This window comes from Zalophus californianus, chromosome 11, assembly GCF_009762305.2.
Source record: "Zalophus californianus isolate mZalCal1 chromosome 11, mZalCal1.pri.v2, whole genome shotgun sequence".
In the NCBI taxonomy this organism is placed as follows: Eukaryota; Metazoa; Chordata; class Mammalia; order Carnivora; family Otariidae; genus Zalophus; species Zalophus californianus.
Window position 1 is genome coordinate 37790837 of NC_045605.1, and position 18779 is coordinate 37809615.

Sequence of the window (18779 nt, forward strand, 5' to 3'; positions counted from 1 at the left end):
AGAAGACTTGCTTTACCAGATTTCAAGCCCCCTCTATCACACTATGCAGAAAAGTGAATTCCTGGTGCAACTGTGAAAGATATAACTACAAGACTTACAGAAAATAATATCCAAGAATATCTATATAACTGTAAAGTCAGGAAGAATTTCTCAATCAATAACTATGATGCACTAAGCAGAAAGGAAAAGACTGATCAATCGAACTACCCAAATATTAAAGACTTTTTATATATCAAAATATGCCAAAAGGAGGAGCCAAGAAATGGAAAATATACACGTGGTACAAATAAGTGACAGAACTGGTGCCGAAGGTATTAAGAGCTCAGAGAAACCAAGAGAAAGAAGACTTGAATAGATACTTCACAAAAGAAATCTAAATGGACATTAAACATATGTAAGGTGATTAGTAATCAAGAAAATGGAAATTCAGACCTCAACAAGAGATTACTATCATCCACCAGGTGAGCTACAATTGAAAAGTTGGACAATATCAAGTGTGGTGAGACTACAGAACGAGAACTCTCATCTTGCTGATGGGATATATATAAATGAAATGTACACACATGCATCTCTGCACATTCATAAGTATGTTCATAGTGTCATTATTTGTAATACCCATACTGGAAAACATAATTATTAGAATAAATAACATATATTGTGTATTTTTACACAATAAAATTCTACATAGTATACTACAGCTACACAATATACACGATTCATTTATATAAACATTTTGAATATTTATATAAAGTTCAAAAATTGGTAAGACTAAATATTATCATTTAGAAATATATACGTAAGCATTTATTGAAACTTATTTGGGGCATTATATTTGATTAAGTTTTGTAGATCTTCAGTGTTTATTAAAAATGATGTGTATTCTCTTGTTTTAAAGGATTTTTCTATACCTATAAATGCAATATACAAATATATGTGCATATATAAATGCAATAGATATTTATCTATGCACACAATGCATCAATGTTGTCTGCTTTATCTATCAATCTGAGAAAAATTTACATTAAAAAAATTCCCATTATAATTATGGATGTCAGTTTTTCCTTTTATTTTTGCTTTATATTTTTCCAGACTATGTAGTAAGTTGCATACATTTTCATGACTGTAATATTTTCCTATTGAATTTTTCTTTATGATTCCATAAGATGGCCCTATTCATGTCCTTGTTAATGCTATTCTATTTAAAGAATCCTTTTGATAATTCATGTCGCTACACAGTTTTTTGTTGGCATTGCTTAGAATTTGCCTGGTATGCTTGTCTCTTTATTCTTCCCCATTTTAGTTGCTTAGTTTTAACCGTTTTTTAATGTGTTCATTTTTAACTGTCTTGGTAATTATGGGCTGGCCAACTAATGAGGTAGCCATGTGCTCAGTTTATGTAAGAGGTGGTTAAATTAGGCTATTATCCAATAAGCTAGTCTGGACCATCAGCAAATTTCATTCTGACGCTGTCTCCAGAAAATCATCTCTCTGGGCCCCAGAGCATCTTCATTTAAAACCAGGATTTTGTTGATGTAAGGCAAGCTACTTTGTTTCCCTATTCTTGTCAAAACAAAGTTTCAGTTTTTTATCTTAGAAAATTGGTCATTTTCAGGTTAAAAATTTTAAACAGATGCCATTATTTATGTTTATTTTTAAATGTGATTTCTGACTTGTGACCATTGGGGGTTTTTTTTCTTCATTTTCTTATTAAAAGCCTCAGAGAAACATTTTCAAGCAAAATTTTCAGTTTGTGGGTTGGAAACTTTGTAAACGAGAGGGTTTACTGGAATTGGGGAAAATGATTCAACTGAAAGAAGAGGGAGGTCGGATTAGAGTTGTGACTAGACTGGGGGTGGGGCTGGCCAAATTAGAATTTTGATGAAACATATAGAGCCTGATAGTCACATGACTTCACTTAGTGACTTCATTTAGTGATTCTTTCCTGAAAAGAAATCATCTTTCTGGGTCTTGGCGTATCTTCATGTCAAACCTGGATTTCAGACTAGCAGAATGTAAATTACTTTTTTCTCCTTTAAAATATAAAAGAGATTAAAGCAACAACTTTTTACATCAAAATGTGATTCTTTTTCCTCTTAAAAATCATTCACTCACTCACTCATTCATTCATTTATCCATTCATTCATTTACTCATTTGGAAAAAAACTGTGTGTACCTCTTGGTGCCAGGCACTGTTTTAGGTGCTTGGCTTACATCATTGGTATAAACAAAGATTCTGCCCTTGTAGAATTTATATCCTACATGGAATAGGTAGAGAAAGAAATAATACACATAACTAAATTATACAGGATCATGGAAGATGATACATGCTATGCAAAAAAGAAAAGCATAGCAGAATAAGGGAGATAAGGACTATAGATGTTGGCGGACCAAAAGGGAGGATGGTTGCAATTTTAAATAGGGCTGTCATGGTTGGGTGACCTCATTTAAACATAGACCTGAATAACACAAGTAAGAGTGCTCTTGGCCAAGGAAATAGCTAATGCAAGGGCCCTAAGGCAAGAGCTATGATCAAATAACACCAGGAAGGCATGAGCAAGAGAGGAAATCAATTAGATAGGGGAGAGCCTTGTAGGTCATTGTGAGCATTTTTTATTTTTACTGTGAGAGAAACAGGGAGCTAATGACTATTGTCTAACTAGATCCCCTTTTCTCCCAATCCCATCCAACTGTATTGATAATTTTTAAAAAATTATTGCCGATCTGATACTATAATGCAGTAATTCATTATTGGTGTACTTTCATTTTCCTAATAGGGAGGTTGCGTGTATTTTATATTTATTGTTTCTTTGGATCTTTGGAATTGCTTTCTCTGAATGGCTGGTTTATATTCTGTGCCATTTATTTTTTATTGGGTTGTTTGTATTTTGTTATATTATGTGTAGTAGTAACCTTTTATACATTATAGGCATTACAAACTTTACCTGTTCATCTAGCATTTATCTTTTGACTTTGTTTTGAGCATCTTCTGCAATAAAATTAAAATTTTGTATAGATAAATTCTTACAACTACTTCCTTTACAGCTCTTAGGTGTTCTCTGCCTTGCTCAAAGGATCTTTACAAACTCTAGGTTGTACAACTAGTCTCTTAAGTTTTCCTCTTAGATTTTAAGGTTTCTTTTTTCCTTTTGGATATTTAATTCAGCTAGCTGGAACTCCTATATGGTGCTATAAGAACAGTCGATTTTGCAAACATAGTTATTACATAAAACATCCTTTTCACATTGAATTAAAATCCTACCTTTGTCATATTAAAATGAAGGAGCATTTTTTAAGGTTAAGATATATTACATCGCATCCAAAACCTGATAAGAGCGATCTAGAAGGGATGGATTCATAGATTATGAGAGATAGGATATATAGCAGGATGCCAGTTACTAAGAAGGTTGGGGGGATTGGGACCCAGACCACAAGGGAGAGGACTTGGGTCACCTCACCTCTACCAACCCATAGAAAAGCTGAGGGTATGGCCAGAGTCATAGGCAGCTTGCTAGATCTGCTGAAGGGCACATGAGAAATCCTTATTTAAGAGCTTTTCTTTTCCCAGAGAAGTCAGAAGATTATCCACTCCTTAGGAAGAGGATGAGAAGGGAAAAGAGGTGGGAAGAAGTGTGTAGATTTGAAGAAAGAGGGGAATGTGGGAAACCCTATCGTTGCAGATTTGTGCCAGCAAAGATAGCTGATAAGGTGAATTTTAAGTTTTTAGCAAACTTTTAGTTCTTTTGCTGATCTTTTCAAACCATTTAAGTCAAAAGCTTTTAGTTTCATTTATTAGTATTTTAAAATCACTTAAGGAAAAACTTTTTAGTTTGTTTTCTAGTTAATACTTTCAGACCATTTAAGTCAAAGCTTTTCATTTTGTAGGCTGATCACGTTGTATGTTGGTGTTAATAAAATTACAGGGGTGATTATTTAATCATGGTGATCCAAAGATTAGGTGGTGGGCTAAGAGATAAATGAAATCAGGGTGACTGATTCAGGGCAGATAAGGGCAGCTGGAACATCAAAACCAGGAGTATTTTCTATAATTGTGTCCCTACCTTGCCATTGTTACTTCATTCCTCCACCTCAGAGTGTATCAATCATTCATTCATTCAACAAATACTTACTCAGCACCTATTATGTGCCAGGCACTGTTCTATATGCAGAGGATACACCAGTGAACAAGAGAGACAAGGTTCCTGCTTTCCTGGAACTTACGTTCTAATACAGGAAGATAGACAATAATAATAAAAATAATATTAATAATAATAATAGCTAACATTAATTTAGCAACTACTGTTTGCTGAGACTGTTTTAAACACTTTACAAGTATTCATTCATTTAAGCCTTATCATAACAATAAGAGGTGAAGACTAGAATTATCCCCATTTTATGCAATGGACACTTGAGGGCACAAAAAGGAAAAATAACTTTCCCTTTAGGGCAAGGTTCAACAGCCAGGAAAAGGCACACCTGGAATTTAGCACCAAGACAGGCCATAGATCCCTTTCTCTGAATGACTTCTGTGCTGCCTCTCAGGCAAAAAACAAGGCAAGAAACAATAAACAGAATAAATTTGGTAGAGTTCAGTACTACAAAAAAATAAAACAGGGCAACATGATGGTATTTACAGGGCGGGGTGTGGGGGAGAAAATGAAGATGTCAGGGAAAGCCTCACTGATGCAGTGACATTTGAGCTGAGGCTTGAAGGAGGTTAACACAGTTATCTTGAGGCACAGGCAACAGAGATAACCTGGTGCAAAGGAATCTTACCCTTGTTTGTGAAACAGAAATGCCCTGCTGGCTGTGGCTAGAGTTTAATATGTAAGAGAGTGTCTGATTAAAAGCGAAGTCAGGGAGATAGGCAGGAACCAGACCCCATGGGGTCTGAGGTCACATTAAGGAATTTGACTTTTATTCTAAGTGCAGTGGGTTTTTAGGCAGGAGAGTAACACTCCCCAATTCATAATTTTCAAAGATCACTCTCATTGCTATATGCAAAATTAACTGTATGTAGGGCCAAAGTGGAAGCAGGAAGATCCATTAGGGAGCAGTTACAACGCAGGTGAAAAATCTTGGTGGCTTGATCTAGGGTAGTGGCAGTGTAATGAAATTTAGGGTATTATTTTGAAAGTAAAATTGACAAGTCTTGCAAATAAACTAAACGTGAAGAGTAAAGAAGAAGGAATTTAATTAGGAGCCTTGAGGTTTTGGTTTAATAACTCATACATGGTAGTGTCCTTTACTGAGATGTACAAAACTAGGGGAGAAATACCTTCCATAAGAAAAATTAAGATCTTCCTTTTGAACTTTATAACGGAAGGGGCTCTTTCTACTTTTCTTAAAAAAAAAAAAAATTTAAGTTTCAAAGAAAGTGTTCTGAAAATAAAGCTTTTTAATGTTCAATTTTATGAGCTCTTTACATTTGAAACCAAGTTGGAGGAGCTGAATTTTCATGTTTCATAAATATTTATTGAGCATCTACTGTGGCCAAAGACCATGTGATGAGACACCGAGATGGACTAAACAAACAAGATTCCTGCTCCCAGTGCTTTTTGGGAAAGGGGGAAGGACGATTGGTGATATCCCCCCCTGTTCGTTGTCTTATTAAAAGTTCACCTAACGCTTGAGTAGCCATCTTATAACTGCATCTCGTGCTTCTGGCAGTTGGGCCCACCGTTCTAAACGCTCATTATCGGGTTGATAAATGAATCTCTAAATAGTGACATCACCCCTCCCACTAGAACTTAGGCTTTTTTTTTAAAAAATAGAAATTTTAACAAACAATACGAATACAACCTTTGCTTTGAAGACTAATATTTTTGCAGGAATGGTACCTTTATAAAGATCGTGGTTGCCCCCGTACATATTTGTTCTTTCTTCATATCCAATTAAATGAAAACACTAGTTTTTCCGTAGCCCAGCTCTCTAGGCTTGTTGGGTCTAGCTCAGGAGAGAGGAAGCAGGCGCCGTTGGTTTTAAAGTTTGGTGTAATCCTTCTCTACGCTCTCTCGCTAGCCGGGGACGTGGTGTCGGCTACCCGGGGCTTTCCGTCCACGCAGCACCGGAATGAAGGAGTCTGGGAGGGGGTCGGGGAAGGGAAAGACGGAAGAGACATTAAGTAATTGGTTCTTGAAGGTATAAAATGATGTTTAAGGTCTACTCTAAAGCACTGATTTCAAATGCCCGCCCACTGGGCCGTTTCGGCCCCGCCCCCTGTTGTCGTCACGACGACTTCCACCTTGCCTGCTGCGGATTGGTCTCTGCCTCGGCCTCTGAAGTGCGGCGAAAGAGCTAGGGGTTTGCTTCCGGGTCTTGGGCTCTGGCCCTGGGCGCAGAGGTTTCTGGGAGGTAGGAGTCGTAATGGTGTCTGTGTGATTTCCGGAGGCTGTCGCCTTAAACCTCGGCCGACGTGAGCGGCAGGAGGGTAGCAGATTGTCTCTCTTGTCCGAGTGGGGCGGGGAAGGGCGGTTTGAGGTCGGAGTCGACGACAGAGAACCGGGCGCGGGCGGTGGAGGCCCCGGAGCGGCGGGAGGTGGTAGAGCCCAGCGAGTCCCCGGCCGGCCGCGAAGCGCGGAGCGTGAAGGTAGCTTTGCAGGCGGCGTTAAACAGGGTCCACACCCCTCCATCCCCCAGATCCCCCTGCGAGTCGGGCCTTTGAGTGAAGAGTCAGCGAGTTTCTGGTAACAGCCCGAAGGCGAGCCCCCGGGAGGCGGGAGTGATAAAAATCCGGGAGTGTGTGGGAGGCGGCGGCGCCCCCAGCGGCAGGAAACCCAGTTTCTCCCCCTGCATGGACCCGTTTTCCCTTTTTTAAAAATGTGGAGAAGTACACCAGTTCCCCCAGCTTCCCCGCGCTCTTGCTTTTCGGACGCTTAACGGGACTTCAGTCGCCACATCTGCTAGGCACTACTCTTGGCAGCCCCAAACCAAAAGTAACATAAGGAATGGGTCCCTGAGTTTTGCTTATCAGAATCCTTTGGGGGTGAGTTTCCTGTCTTGAGCATGGTAACCTACAAAAGATCTGATTTATATTATAATGATTGCTATAAAAGAAAATTGGACCAACAAAAGGTTGTTGGAGAATTTTGCACATGTAACTGTCTTAAAGTTTAGCACACTTTTCCCCAGGACACTCAGTATTTGTCAGTGATTTTAAAACAACTTTTGTTTTTGTAGTTACTAGCCTATTTTCTATTGTATGAAATTTAGATAAAATGCAAACCTTAATGCATCTGGTGGAGTAGGGTTAAATTCAGAATTTTGAAAACTCAATCATGGCAGTACTGAATTTTACAGGGCTTTGACATTTCAATTCTCATAATAATCCTGTGAGGGACATTGCCCATTCCACAGAAACTTAAGCTGGATGACTTGCCTGGGGCCACAGAGACAGAAGGAGAACAGGAACACAAACTCAGATCTTCATGAGAGAATTTTTTGCACTAAATAAGAGCTGCCTAAGAAGCTCTATTCCTTAAATACCTTGGGCTTCATTATTTGTTTTCTTTAGAACTTTTGTTTGAGATTATTTAAGTAATTTTGGATAATGAGTTTTGGAAATTATTTCACAAGGATGAATATTTATTAATACTTTATGAAATGAGGGTTTGTCATATTGGAAATAACTTGATACAGTTTTTCTTTAAAGCATAAAAGATGACAACAGCAGCTAGGCCAACTTTTGAACCTGCGAGAGGTGGGAGAGGAAAAGGAGAAGGTGATTTGAGCCAACTCTCAAAGCAGTATTCAAGTAGAGACCTACCTTCTCATACAAAGATAAAATATAGGTAATGAAGACTTTTTACTTTCTTGTTCAGAAGATAAGACTAAGAAATCTGTTAAATGGCATGCTCGAGAGATTGTAGCATGTTTGGGGTATATCACTGAAGTTTCTGTTTTCATAGGAGTAGAATGCAGTAGAGTGTTTGACACTAAAATTGTGCTCTTTATAAAACGCTATCATATATTACTTATGCAGAAATTCCTGTTAACTGAGAATTTCCATATGTATATGGCACAATAACAATGACCTCAGAAGGCCTGTGCACTATCAGCACTAATCAAGATGAGATTAAAAGTGTCATAGTAAGGAGCCCTGAGTTGACGTACTAACAAAAAGTAAAGACGTTTTAATTAATCTGCAGCCCTATGGGAAAATACGTGATTCAGTTTGGGCTCTCTGAAATATTGGAAACATTACAAGAATGCCTGTTAATAACCTTCAGATTAGGGGAATGATCTCGTTTAGTTTCATGAACCTTGAGGGACTAAAGGACAGAGTTGCTTTTTGTGAATTGTCTTCCATTGCTATAGCCATGTGTTTTCTTAGTAACATTTTTGCCTATTTGTTTCTACTTTAGACAAACTACTCAGGATGCCCCTGAAGAGGTTCGCAACCGTGACTTCAGGAGAGAGCTGGAAGAGAGAGAGCGAGCTGCTGCAAGAGAAAAAAATAGAGATCGTCCAACACGAGGTACCAACACTGCCCCCAGACATTTGTCTCATGAAATTATGTTGACAACAGTTTCTCTTTCATGTGCTAATTGGAACTGGTTAATATTTTTGTTTGCTTTAAAATGTTGGTGTAAACAATTTATTGTTTGCTTTAAGATATTGGTAACACTTTTCTTAAGTGATTAGATTAGAGGTGATAACAAGGTTGATTCCAGTTCCATCTCTGTGCTGCTGTAGTAGAAGGAACAGGATGATCTTGGGATATCTGGCAGCTCTTGTTTCAGTTTACATAAAGGTGTTTTTTTTTGGTTTTGTTTTTAAGACCTATTTATTTATTTTAGTGAGAGCATGAGCGCACATGGCGCCCATGAGCAGGGTGGGAGGGCCAGAGAGCAGCGGGAGAATCTCAAGCAGACTCCACACCAAGCCCAGAGCTGCTTTGCGGGCCTTGATCCCAGGACCCCGAGATCATGACCGGAGCCGAAATCAACAGTGGACGCTCAACCAACTGAGCCACCCAGGCACCCCTAAAGGTTTTGACTGTGTACAGCAACCAGACTTCTTGAGGCCCTGCGTTTTCTGTCTATGAGGGTCTCCAGTTTTTGTCACTGGCTTTTGGAAGGCATCGAGGGGCATAAGTTATAATATCTTTTTTATATGTTCAGTATATATAAACTCTTCCCTAAATTTCCTCAAAGAGACTACAGTTCCCATATTAAAATCAATGCTTTCATTAATTCATTCAACAAATGTTGACCAAGGGCACATGCCAGACATTGTGGTTCCTGTCTGTGCTATCTTGATGGTTATAATCTAAGCTTTTTGTGCCCACAGGTCCTTAAATGTTACAAGAAACACAGTGTTTATTTTAGTAAGCTAAATTATGTTTGTTTTCCCCAGAACATACAACCTCCTCGTCAGTGTCAAAGAAGCCTCGGTTAGACCAGATTCCTGCTGCCAACCTTGATGCAGATGATCCTCTAACAGATGTATGTTTTATTTCCTCTGTTGATCTCCACATAGTAATTCATGTATTATGTTTTCCGAAATGCTTGTTTTATTTTTTGGCTTTAAGAAGTAGCCTATGTTTATTGTTACTTACTGTTATTCAAATGTAGTCCTGACTTCAATGCTAAGCTTTATGGTTGATTTTTAAAGAAAAAATATTATTATTATTTTGTTTAAAGATTTTATTTATTTATTTGACAGAGAGAGACACAGCGAGAGAGGGTACGCAAGCGGGGGGAGTGGGAGAAGGAGAAGCAGGCTTCGCCCTGAGCAGGGAGCCCGATGCGGGGCTCGATCCCAGGACTTTGGGATCATGACCTGAGCTGAAGGCAGACGCCCAACGACTGAGCCACCCGGGCGCCCCAAAGCAAAAGTGTTATTAATCACAAAAGTAATTAAACTGTAAGAGCAAGTTTGATCTCTGGAGAACCAAATAAGAAGGTGATCTATTAAAATATGAGCTTCCAAAAAAAATAATTCTCCATACTAAACCCTGGAGGTTGACCATGTTCTATACCTTCAGAGGGCATTCTTCATTCTAGGGTCTCTATCAGTAATAGCACCCCCAAGAGCTGAATTCAGAGGCCTTTCCACATTAGATACCAAACATGCCCCCTCTAGGTGTGCAGCTCAACTTAATGGCTCCTTCTGCTAGGAAGGGGGAAGTGTTTTAAGGGGAAGTTCTTTTAGGATTAGTGCTTCAGTTAACATTAAAATTTAGTGGGGCCTTACGGTCTATAATTAACTTGCAGTTTTGTACATTCAGTGGGAAAACATGACTGGCCTTTCATCAGTTGCCTCTAACTAAGTATATATATCAGCAATTAATTCCAGAGTTGACAGATTGAATTAAATAATTAACTCAGTAATTAAAGGGAGCCCAATTTTAAATGGTATTTAATAATTGTTTGAAATTTTTCTGAGAATGTAGCACCCTTTTTTTGTACTTTTGATTATCCTTACTTCCTTGATTAAAAGTTGTCTTGAGCTAGGGAAATTATTTGACTCTTAGGGTGATACACTGTATATGTATGTACTGTGTGTATCAGTGTAAAGTGTTCCTTGTCTGATTGTAGAAATATTTTCATATGAAATCCCCTTTTGACTATGTAAATTTGAAGAATACTTTGTTACACTTTTTGCTGTTACAATCTCTCAAGCATCTCAGGGACATTTTAGTAAGAATTCTGTAAGCTTGTTTGTGGGGTTTCATTTTATGTTTTGGTTGATGGTTGACTTTAATCATATTTAGGTGCATTTATCTTTCCCAGTGGGAAAATTAATCCTGCCCCAAAGATATGGTAAGTGTAATTTTTATGGGAAAAATAATGAATAAAATGCATTTTCTCCTGGGCTATCATCATTCTTTTTTAGGAAGAAGATGAAGATGAAGATTTTGAAGAGGAGAGTGATGATGATGATACTGCAGCTCTTCTTGCAGAACTAGAAAAAATTAAAAAAGAAAGAGCTGAAGAGCAGGCCAGGAAGGTAAAATCAAAATATTAAATATTTGCATCTTACCATCTATTCTAAACTAGGAATATTTTTTTAATTTAAGTAGTACATCTTATATTAGAAATTGTCCTTGCCATATCTAGATATTACAGCACCTGTAGATCTACAAGTCTGATTATTTTTGCAACATCCAGATTTTCCTGGTTATGTTAGAAATTCTTTCCAAATAGTTCAGGCACGCTTCATAATGCTTATCAATGTGTTTTTCATTCACTTGTTCGTTCATTTGTTCAACAGACATTTAATCCTTGTCCATTAAGTGTCAGAAGAATTAAGGATGAATATGATATAATCATGGTCTACAAAGAACCCAAGGATATAATGAGACCATCTTTATGTCTTTGTCTTCTGCTTCCAACCTTCTTTCCAGGCATTTGTTGTGCAGTCTGTCAGTAGATTTTATATAGCCTAGGGCAATTTACCTAACCAGTCTCTCCGTTTATGCAATGGAAGAAAAGAATGTCTATCTCAAAAAGAGTTCCAGGGATTACATAGGATCAATAGTACATACCTTTAAACTTTGGATGAGCAAGAGCAGGTCAGAACAGTAGAGATTCATAAACCAGTGCTAAAGGAGTTTGGACTCTGTCTTGAAGGCCATAAAGAGCTAGTTGATTTCAGGAGGAGTATGATAAGATTGGATATGCATTTTTTGGGGGGGGGTTTTTTATTATGAAATATTTCAGTAATACAGAAAAATATGAATAATAAATTTAATAGTCATCTACTTGGATATGCCTTTTAGAAAGATTACTCTGGCAGAAGTACGGAGGTTGGATTGGGAAAATTGAGAAGGCTGTTTCAGTAATCCTCACATGCAATTAAGATAATTCTGCATAATAGGAATTGGAATTGAGAGAAGTAAGTAGATGCTGATGGAGCTGTCAAGGAGGTAAAACTGACCAGATAAAGTGACTGATGAGATGTGGCAGCAAAGATGACCCCCAATTCCCAGGTAGATGTTGCTGACATTCCCTAATGGGGGGATGGCAGAAGGATCCGCATGTTTAGATGAAGAGAGAAGAGATGATGAGCTCTGTTTGGAACATGTTGAATTTAACACATTATGAGACATATCTGTGTCCACTTTCAAACAGAACAGCTCGGCTTTTTTTATGAGCTTCTGTGTAAGTTTTCATTTGAACCAAGAATGGTTCTATTTAAAGAGTGGAAAAAGACTGACATGGGTTCATGTTAGGAGTCTTGGGAAGTAGAAGATTGCTGGAACTCAAATTGGAAGAAAAATATTTTAAATATAATTCCCATCAAAGTTTGGCATAGGATAGCATAATTCGCATAATAGTTTCTAATTGTTCCTATCTAATTTTTAAAAATCAATTGTAAGAACTTTCCTAATTTCACTTGCACATCACTAGAGGGCAGTTGTTCTATTCCCGATTCTTTTGGTCTGCCTAATAGCTGTGGATTCATAAAGGGACAAGCAGATCAAGTGCATTTGATTGACCCTTAGGAAGATAAGCATTTTAGACAGAAGGTTGTGGAATTTTTTAAGATTCCTCTACTCTCTTTGTACAAAAATGTATTGGTGTTTCTAGGGGCTGCAGGATAGTTTTACTTTTGTTCTTGTTGCCCATCTGGTTTTCTAGTGGCTAATTTTTGAAGTGTCCCAAAATATTTTCCAACCAGTCAGCCTATGTCAGGGGCTAGGAAGCTTTCTGTAAAGGGCCAGATGGTAAATATCTCGGGATATTTCAGGCTTACAGAGCATCCTGTCTCTTGTGCGGCTTGTTGGCTCTGCTCACTGTAGCACAGAAGCAGCTGTAGACAATACAGAAATGAGTGAGTGTGACTATCTGTTCCAGTAAAATTTTATTAACAAAAATGGGGTGGTTTGGATTTGATCTGCAGGCTGATTATTAGCCTATGTTTGTGAACCATAATGTGCCTGGTACTTTTATTCTTATTAAAGATCTTATTTATTTAATTGACAGAGACAGCGAGAGAGGGAACACAAGCAGGGGGAGTGGGAGAGGGAGAAGCAGGCTTCCCATGGAGCAGGGAGCCCGATGTGGGGCTCGATCCCAGGACCCTGGGATCATGACCTGAGCTGAAGGCAGTCGCTTAACCAACTGAGCCACCCAGGCGCCCCAATGCCTGGTACTTGAATATGGAAAGAGTTGGCACCTTTTTTTCCAGTGCTATGCGTGGCAGGCAGCCAGGACTCTAAAGGAAATAATATTGCAAATATAAAATGGCCAGAACTTTATTATATCACATACGTTATTATTATAAGTTGGATACATTGTATATTTGAGTTTTTATTTTTCTAGCATCTCAGAGAAATGTCTTTTCACTTTCAACATCAATATAAATTGCTAAAAATACATAGTTTTTAGAAAGCTATCTATTCTTAATCTATAATGGATGTTCCTGATTTTGTTTGCTTAAGGTCTGAGCAGTGACCTGAAGGAATTTCCCTGAGCATTGCATCTTCTCACTTCCCAGTTATTTGGCCTCTTAAAAATGAAATCTGTTATTCCCTTTTGGATATTAAAATGAAATATCATTAACTCTGGAAAATTAGGTTATTTTTCTAAGTGATCTAAAACTTTATTAGGTTCATTTTATTTATTTATTTGAAGATTTATTTATTAGAGGAAGAGAGTATGAGTGGGATCGAGGGAATGGCAGAGGGAGAAGGGGAGAATCCCAAGCAAACTCCGTGCTGAGGGGGAAGCCTGATGTGGGGCTTGATCTCACAACCCTGAGATCGTGACCTGAGCCAAAATCAAGAGTTGGCTGCTTAACTGACTGAGCCACCCAGGCACCCCTATTAGGTTCATTTAAAGTTGAAAGTCTCTTTTTCCTTGATCCAGTAAGTCATCAGTTTTTGTCCTTCCTAAAATACAACAAAGTGGGATTTATTTTTTGTTTTTGTTTTTTTTTTTTTTTTTAAGATTTTATTTATTTGACAGAGAGACACAGCGAGAGCAGGAACACAAGCAGGGGGAGTGGGAGAGGGAGAAGCAGGCTTCCCGCTGAGCAGGGAGCCCGATGTGGGACTCGATCCCAGGAACCTGGGATCATGACCTGAGCCAAAGGCAGATGCTTAACGACTGAGCCACCCGGGCGCCCTTTTGTTTTTGTTTTAAGATATAATGAACAGGTAGATCTAGCAGTTAATGGCTAAGAATTCCAGGCATTTTATATTTCTAATTCTAAGAATGAAACTGAGGGTGATTTGAGTTTAAAGAGGTTAATACTAATTAAAAGTGAAGAAAGACAAGCTTGTAGACGAGCAGTGTAAAAATGGAAAGTTAGTAACAGTAAAGCATAACAAAATGAATAAAGCCGGGGTAGATTAGTAGAAACACATGTTAGCTGAATATAATATGTTACATGATAGTTTATTTTAGGACCTACTTCTTGGCTAATAATAACTTGTCACTAATCCTTGAGGTACAAATTTACATTGTTAATAATTCAAAATAAAATTATTTTTAATCGTAGTTCTGTATAGCCCATTTTTAAAAATCAAGGTAATAGCTTTGCTAAATGTGTCTCTTTGATGTTTAATATATTCTCAGATTACTAGAATATATTTATTGATGTACTCTTAAAATAGTAATTTTATATGTACTTCAAGAAAGAAAATAGATTTAAATATGCATTCATAGAATTTTTGAGTCAGACTAATGAATGTATGATGACAAGCATGAAATATTTATAATAAAAAGGCCAAATTATTTTGATAAGTGAGACTTTTCTGGTATATCTTATATCTTAAAAAAAAAACACCTACCTTGAAGCTCATTCCTTCTCCCTCATAAAATCCTCACGGTCTTTTAAAATAGGAGTTATGTGAGAAGATTGACCCCAGAATTAATGTAAGTAAATGAGTCCTCCTTTGTCATTGACAGGAACAAGAACAGAAAGCTGAAGAAGAAAGAATACGTATGGAAAACATTTTGAGTGGAAACCCTCTCCTTAATCTCACTGGCCCATCCCAGCCCCAGGCCAACTTCAAAGTTAAAAGAAGGTACTTTACACTAACAAGTTGGATATATATTGCAGATTGTGCGTTTTATACCAAACTATATTATGTTAAAGGCCCCTTTTCACTGATACCCTTCTCCATCAGTTATGGGAATAACGGAAGAAGGAGAATGAAAGAAAATGTACTTACTTTTAGTTGATATTTATGATAACCAGCTGTGTACCAGATACTATTCTAAGCACTAGGGATGGAGCAGTGCATTGAGCCATTGGCTCCCCAAAGCTTAACATTTTATTTTTTTAATTTTTTTTTTTTTTAAGATTTTATTTATTTATTCATGAGAGACAGAGAGAGAGAGAGAGAAGCAGAGGGAGAAGCAGGCTCCCCGCCGAGCAGGGAGCCCGATGCGGGGCTCGATCCCATCAGGACCCGAGCCGAAGGCAGACGCTTAACCATCTGAGCCACCCAGGCGCCCCCAAAGCTTAACATTTTAGATGTATGTGTGAAGAGTCCCCAAGATCACCCTTCACCTTCAGAGACTCCCTAGAAGGACGCCGAGGACTCCACATATAGTTGTACTTGTGACTAACGTAGTAAAGATACACAGCCAGATAGATCATAAAGAAGAAAGCTACGCTTCCTTTTGCTCTGTCCCTCCTATGAGGGGTCACCCAGCACATTCTTTCCCCCAGACTGAAATGTAGATCTGGACCAGTCTATGAACCTTAATGGTTATACCCCAGTAGTTTCTTCTCCTTTGTTGCCATAAAATGCAAATACTACAGTGGATGATTGCTAAGTGGTAACTGATGAGAGAGTATAAAACCCTTAAAAGCATGTAATCTAAACTAGAGTAAACTGGTCAGTTATTATCATCTAGAAGTATCTATGCTAATCAGGGTGCTGCCTCTTTGTTTTAGACCTGAAAACATTAAATATTTATGTAATTAAGCCTATGAATTCCTACTTTTTACCTCAAAGTTCCTTATACAGGAGAAGTAATAAGAATGTATGTTTTAAATAGGAATTGCCCTTCCTGCTGTAATAAAGCAAGATTACAACCTATTAAGAATTACTTTATTCTTTTGGGTGTAATTGCTGTATCAGATGCTACACATACTGAGCATCTTTCTGTGTGATGACTAAGCTTTGCAATTCACTTGTTCTTGTCTCCTGATACAGACATATGAGCGTTCTGTTTTCTTTTTTCCCTTAGGTGGGATGATGATGTTGTTTTCAAGAACTGCGCAAAAGGTGTAGATGATCAGAAGAAAGATAAAAGATTTGTAAATGATACGCTGCGATCTGAATTTCACAAAAAGTTCATGGAGAAATATATTAAATAGTACAGTTTTATGTGCTTAATTAAAGACTGTAAAATGTAAACGATCATTCTCACTTTGTTTTTTTCTGTGTTTCTCTTTCCCCATCTAAATTGTGTATAGGCTTCCCTAATTTTAAGTTCTGAAAGAACCTCTCCTTTATTGATACCTTATTTGATGAGGACTTGGGAATTGGTTTAACTAGTTTCCGCTCTCTGAATATTTCCAGACATACATTTTCCTTTTAATATGGGAAAGGGAATCTTGTAATAAATATTTTCAAAACTCGAAATAACTAAATCTGTGTCCCCAACTTTTTTGTTGAAATGTATGCAGCTTATAAAACATTGCATATTTTCTTTTATGAATTGTATTTCTTTGTACATTAACTTCTCATTTCTTTGACATTAAGGTCAGTTAATGTGTGATATCATCACTGTGTTTTTAAGAGTGTGATGGAAGATGAAAGGAATTCTATTTTGGCTCACATGTTGGTATGGAAGAGTGTCATCAACCTGTCTGCTCCCTGAGTGTGTGTCTGAGGACGCATGGGGTATCCTTCACTTCTGCAAGCGCTCCTTTCTTTTTCTCTTGGCCCAAAACTGCTCCTTAAGCATGCCTAGGAAGCATGTGACACCCTGTGTTCTGGATACTCAACTGCCATGTCTCTTTTGAATGAGATAGAGTTTGCACACTGACATAGGTTAGATGCAGAGCCTAGGAAAGTTTAACATCAAATAATACATGAAATAAAACCTTTGGAAATAGGATTTTGTTTGTTATCTTGGAGGATATGTATGTGGGAAGTGGGAGTATCTCTCTGCAGCTGGGAAATGAAGTTTTCCTAAGCTTGGACCGTGATTGGAGGGTGTCACTTTGGTAGAAAAATCAGGACCAGAAATTGAATCATTTACAGAGACTCAGTCATAGGATCCATCAGTTGTAACAGATACTGAGCTTGATAAGTTTAAAAATAAAACTTCAAGCAAAAATAACATGCTTTTATCAGTGGCTATTTTTTTAAACACTTTTCTCTAAGAGCTCATTCACTACAGCATTTCCCAGTGGAAGCTGGGACACAGATCATATGGTACCTGAGTCAGGAGTAAAGCTAGACATGGGGCCCAGGTCTTGACTCCACATGCATGCTCTGTATTTTTTCCAATTGATCCATTTACACAAAATTTTGAATACTTCACCTAGTGTTTTTTAAAAGCCTTTAGTAATATTTAAAACCTTATTTTTTAAATGTCTCCTTGGGGCATCTGGGTGGCTCAGTTAAGCGTCCAACTCTTGATCTCAGCTCGGGTCTTGGATTTCAGAGTCCTGAGTTGAAGCCACGGTTTGGGCTCCATGCTGGGCATGAGGTCTACTAAATTAAGTAATTAAACTCCACCTTTACAATTTATAAAGTGCCTCTACATTCATTTTCAAGTTTCTAAATAGCACCACTGTCCACAGTTAGGAAGTCCTGGGTGCTTCCAAGTTAAGGACAATGAAACCTAGACCAAATGACTGGATCAAGGTTAATACATGATGGGACATGTACAAGTGCCTTCAAACTACATGAAAATGTGATTCCAGATGTGACGTTAGATTTCCAAAACTAGTTCTTGGGATTCTGGGTAAAGTCTTGAGGAAAAGAGGTGGCAGCACTTAATCATAGGATCTTTTCCTTTTTAGCATCTGAAAGGCGTACCACATATCCAGGGGCCTGATGCAGGTGCACCATTATCCCACCACTCCCTGTGAAAGGTGGACATTATTTTCCATTTTATAGGCAAGGAAACAACTTTGTACGAACTTTAAAGCAAAGTCATAAACCTTTAAGGGGGTAGGGTTGAGAGTCAAGCCTACAACTGTCTTTATTCTAAAGCTCATCTTAATTGGTGGGCTTCACTGCCTCTTTTGTGTTACTTTGCTCTGACTTTGCTCACCTACGAAACCACAGCAATAAGATAATGGAGTTTGGTGGGCCCTGAGTAATACTGTAAAGTGTACATATCGGGCAGGCACATAGTCGGGATTTCATTCCTGTTCTCTATACAAGCATATAGCAGGGGCCGGCTAACACAAAGTCTTGATTCGTTCTATCATAATGGTCTCATTTTGAATCAAGAGATCCCCTAACCCCTCAAGAGCTTGGGTTGGGCAATAGATACGGTAATTGCTTTTGCTTGGTGGCTAGGATTAGAAACCTAGTCACAGAAACTCAGGTGAAAGAGAGGTTTATCTTAAGAATACTTAAAAAGGCACCTCCTCTGCCCAGCTCGGACTATGTGTCTGTCAATTCATCTGCCCCACTTCCTCTGCAGGACTAGATTTCTGCACCAAAGTACTAAGAGGTCATTCCTTCACGCTCCTGGCTTCCCTGCTGGGTCTGGGTCCTGCCGAATCCCAGAAGCCCCAGCACCAGGGCGCAGGGTGGGGCTGGGCTTGTATTTGAGACACCTGCTCGGGAGGATGACTTGGATTAAACCACTCTGGACGAGGAGAGAGGTTGGAGCGAGTGAAAGGGAGAG

General features: G+C 38.3%; 2 protein-coding genes across 9 annotated transcripts in view; one reads left to right on the forward strand and one right to left on the reverse strand.

The window, feature by feature from the left end:
- The window catches only part of KDM4D (lysine demethylase 4D), a 35048-nt gene extending 28742 nt beyond the window's left edge, over positions 1–6306 (reverse strand). For 2 of the 4 annotated variants that reach the window (XR_004819421.1, XM_035722922.1), the window contains exons 1-2: positions 5838–6235; positions 4128–4221 (exon numbers count right to left, since the gene is read on the reverse strand). The gene's annotated coding sequence lies outside the window, so the exon portion shown is untranslated. The other 2 variants (XM_035722921.1, XM_035722923.1) reach the window with 2 other exon arrangements.
- Positions 6287–16321, forward strand: CWC15 (CWC15 spliceosome associated protein homolog). Of its 5 annotated transcripts, none has more exons than XM_027580041.1 (7): positions 6287–6351; positions 7649–7787; positions 8361–8473; positions 9355–9443; positions 10837–10950; positions 14859–14977; positions 16152–16321. In XM_027580041.1, the coding sequence occupies exons 2-7, from the start codon at positions 7657–7659 to the stop codon at positions 16279–16281; spliced, it is 696 nt and encodes a 231-aa protein (XP_027435842.1). In that variant the 5' UTR covers positions 6287–6351; positions 7649–7656; the 3' UTR covers positions 16282–16321. The 5 variants fall into 5 exon arrangements, with proteins under 5 accessions (XP_027435842.1, XP_027435840.1, XP_027435839.1 ...); XM_027580039.2 differs by having other exon boundaries at positions 6315–6427; XM_027580038.2 differs by having other exon boundaries at positions 6340–6586; positions 7636–7787.
- Positions 16322–18779: the final 2458 nt, after the last annotated feature.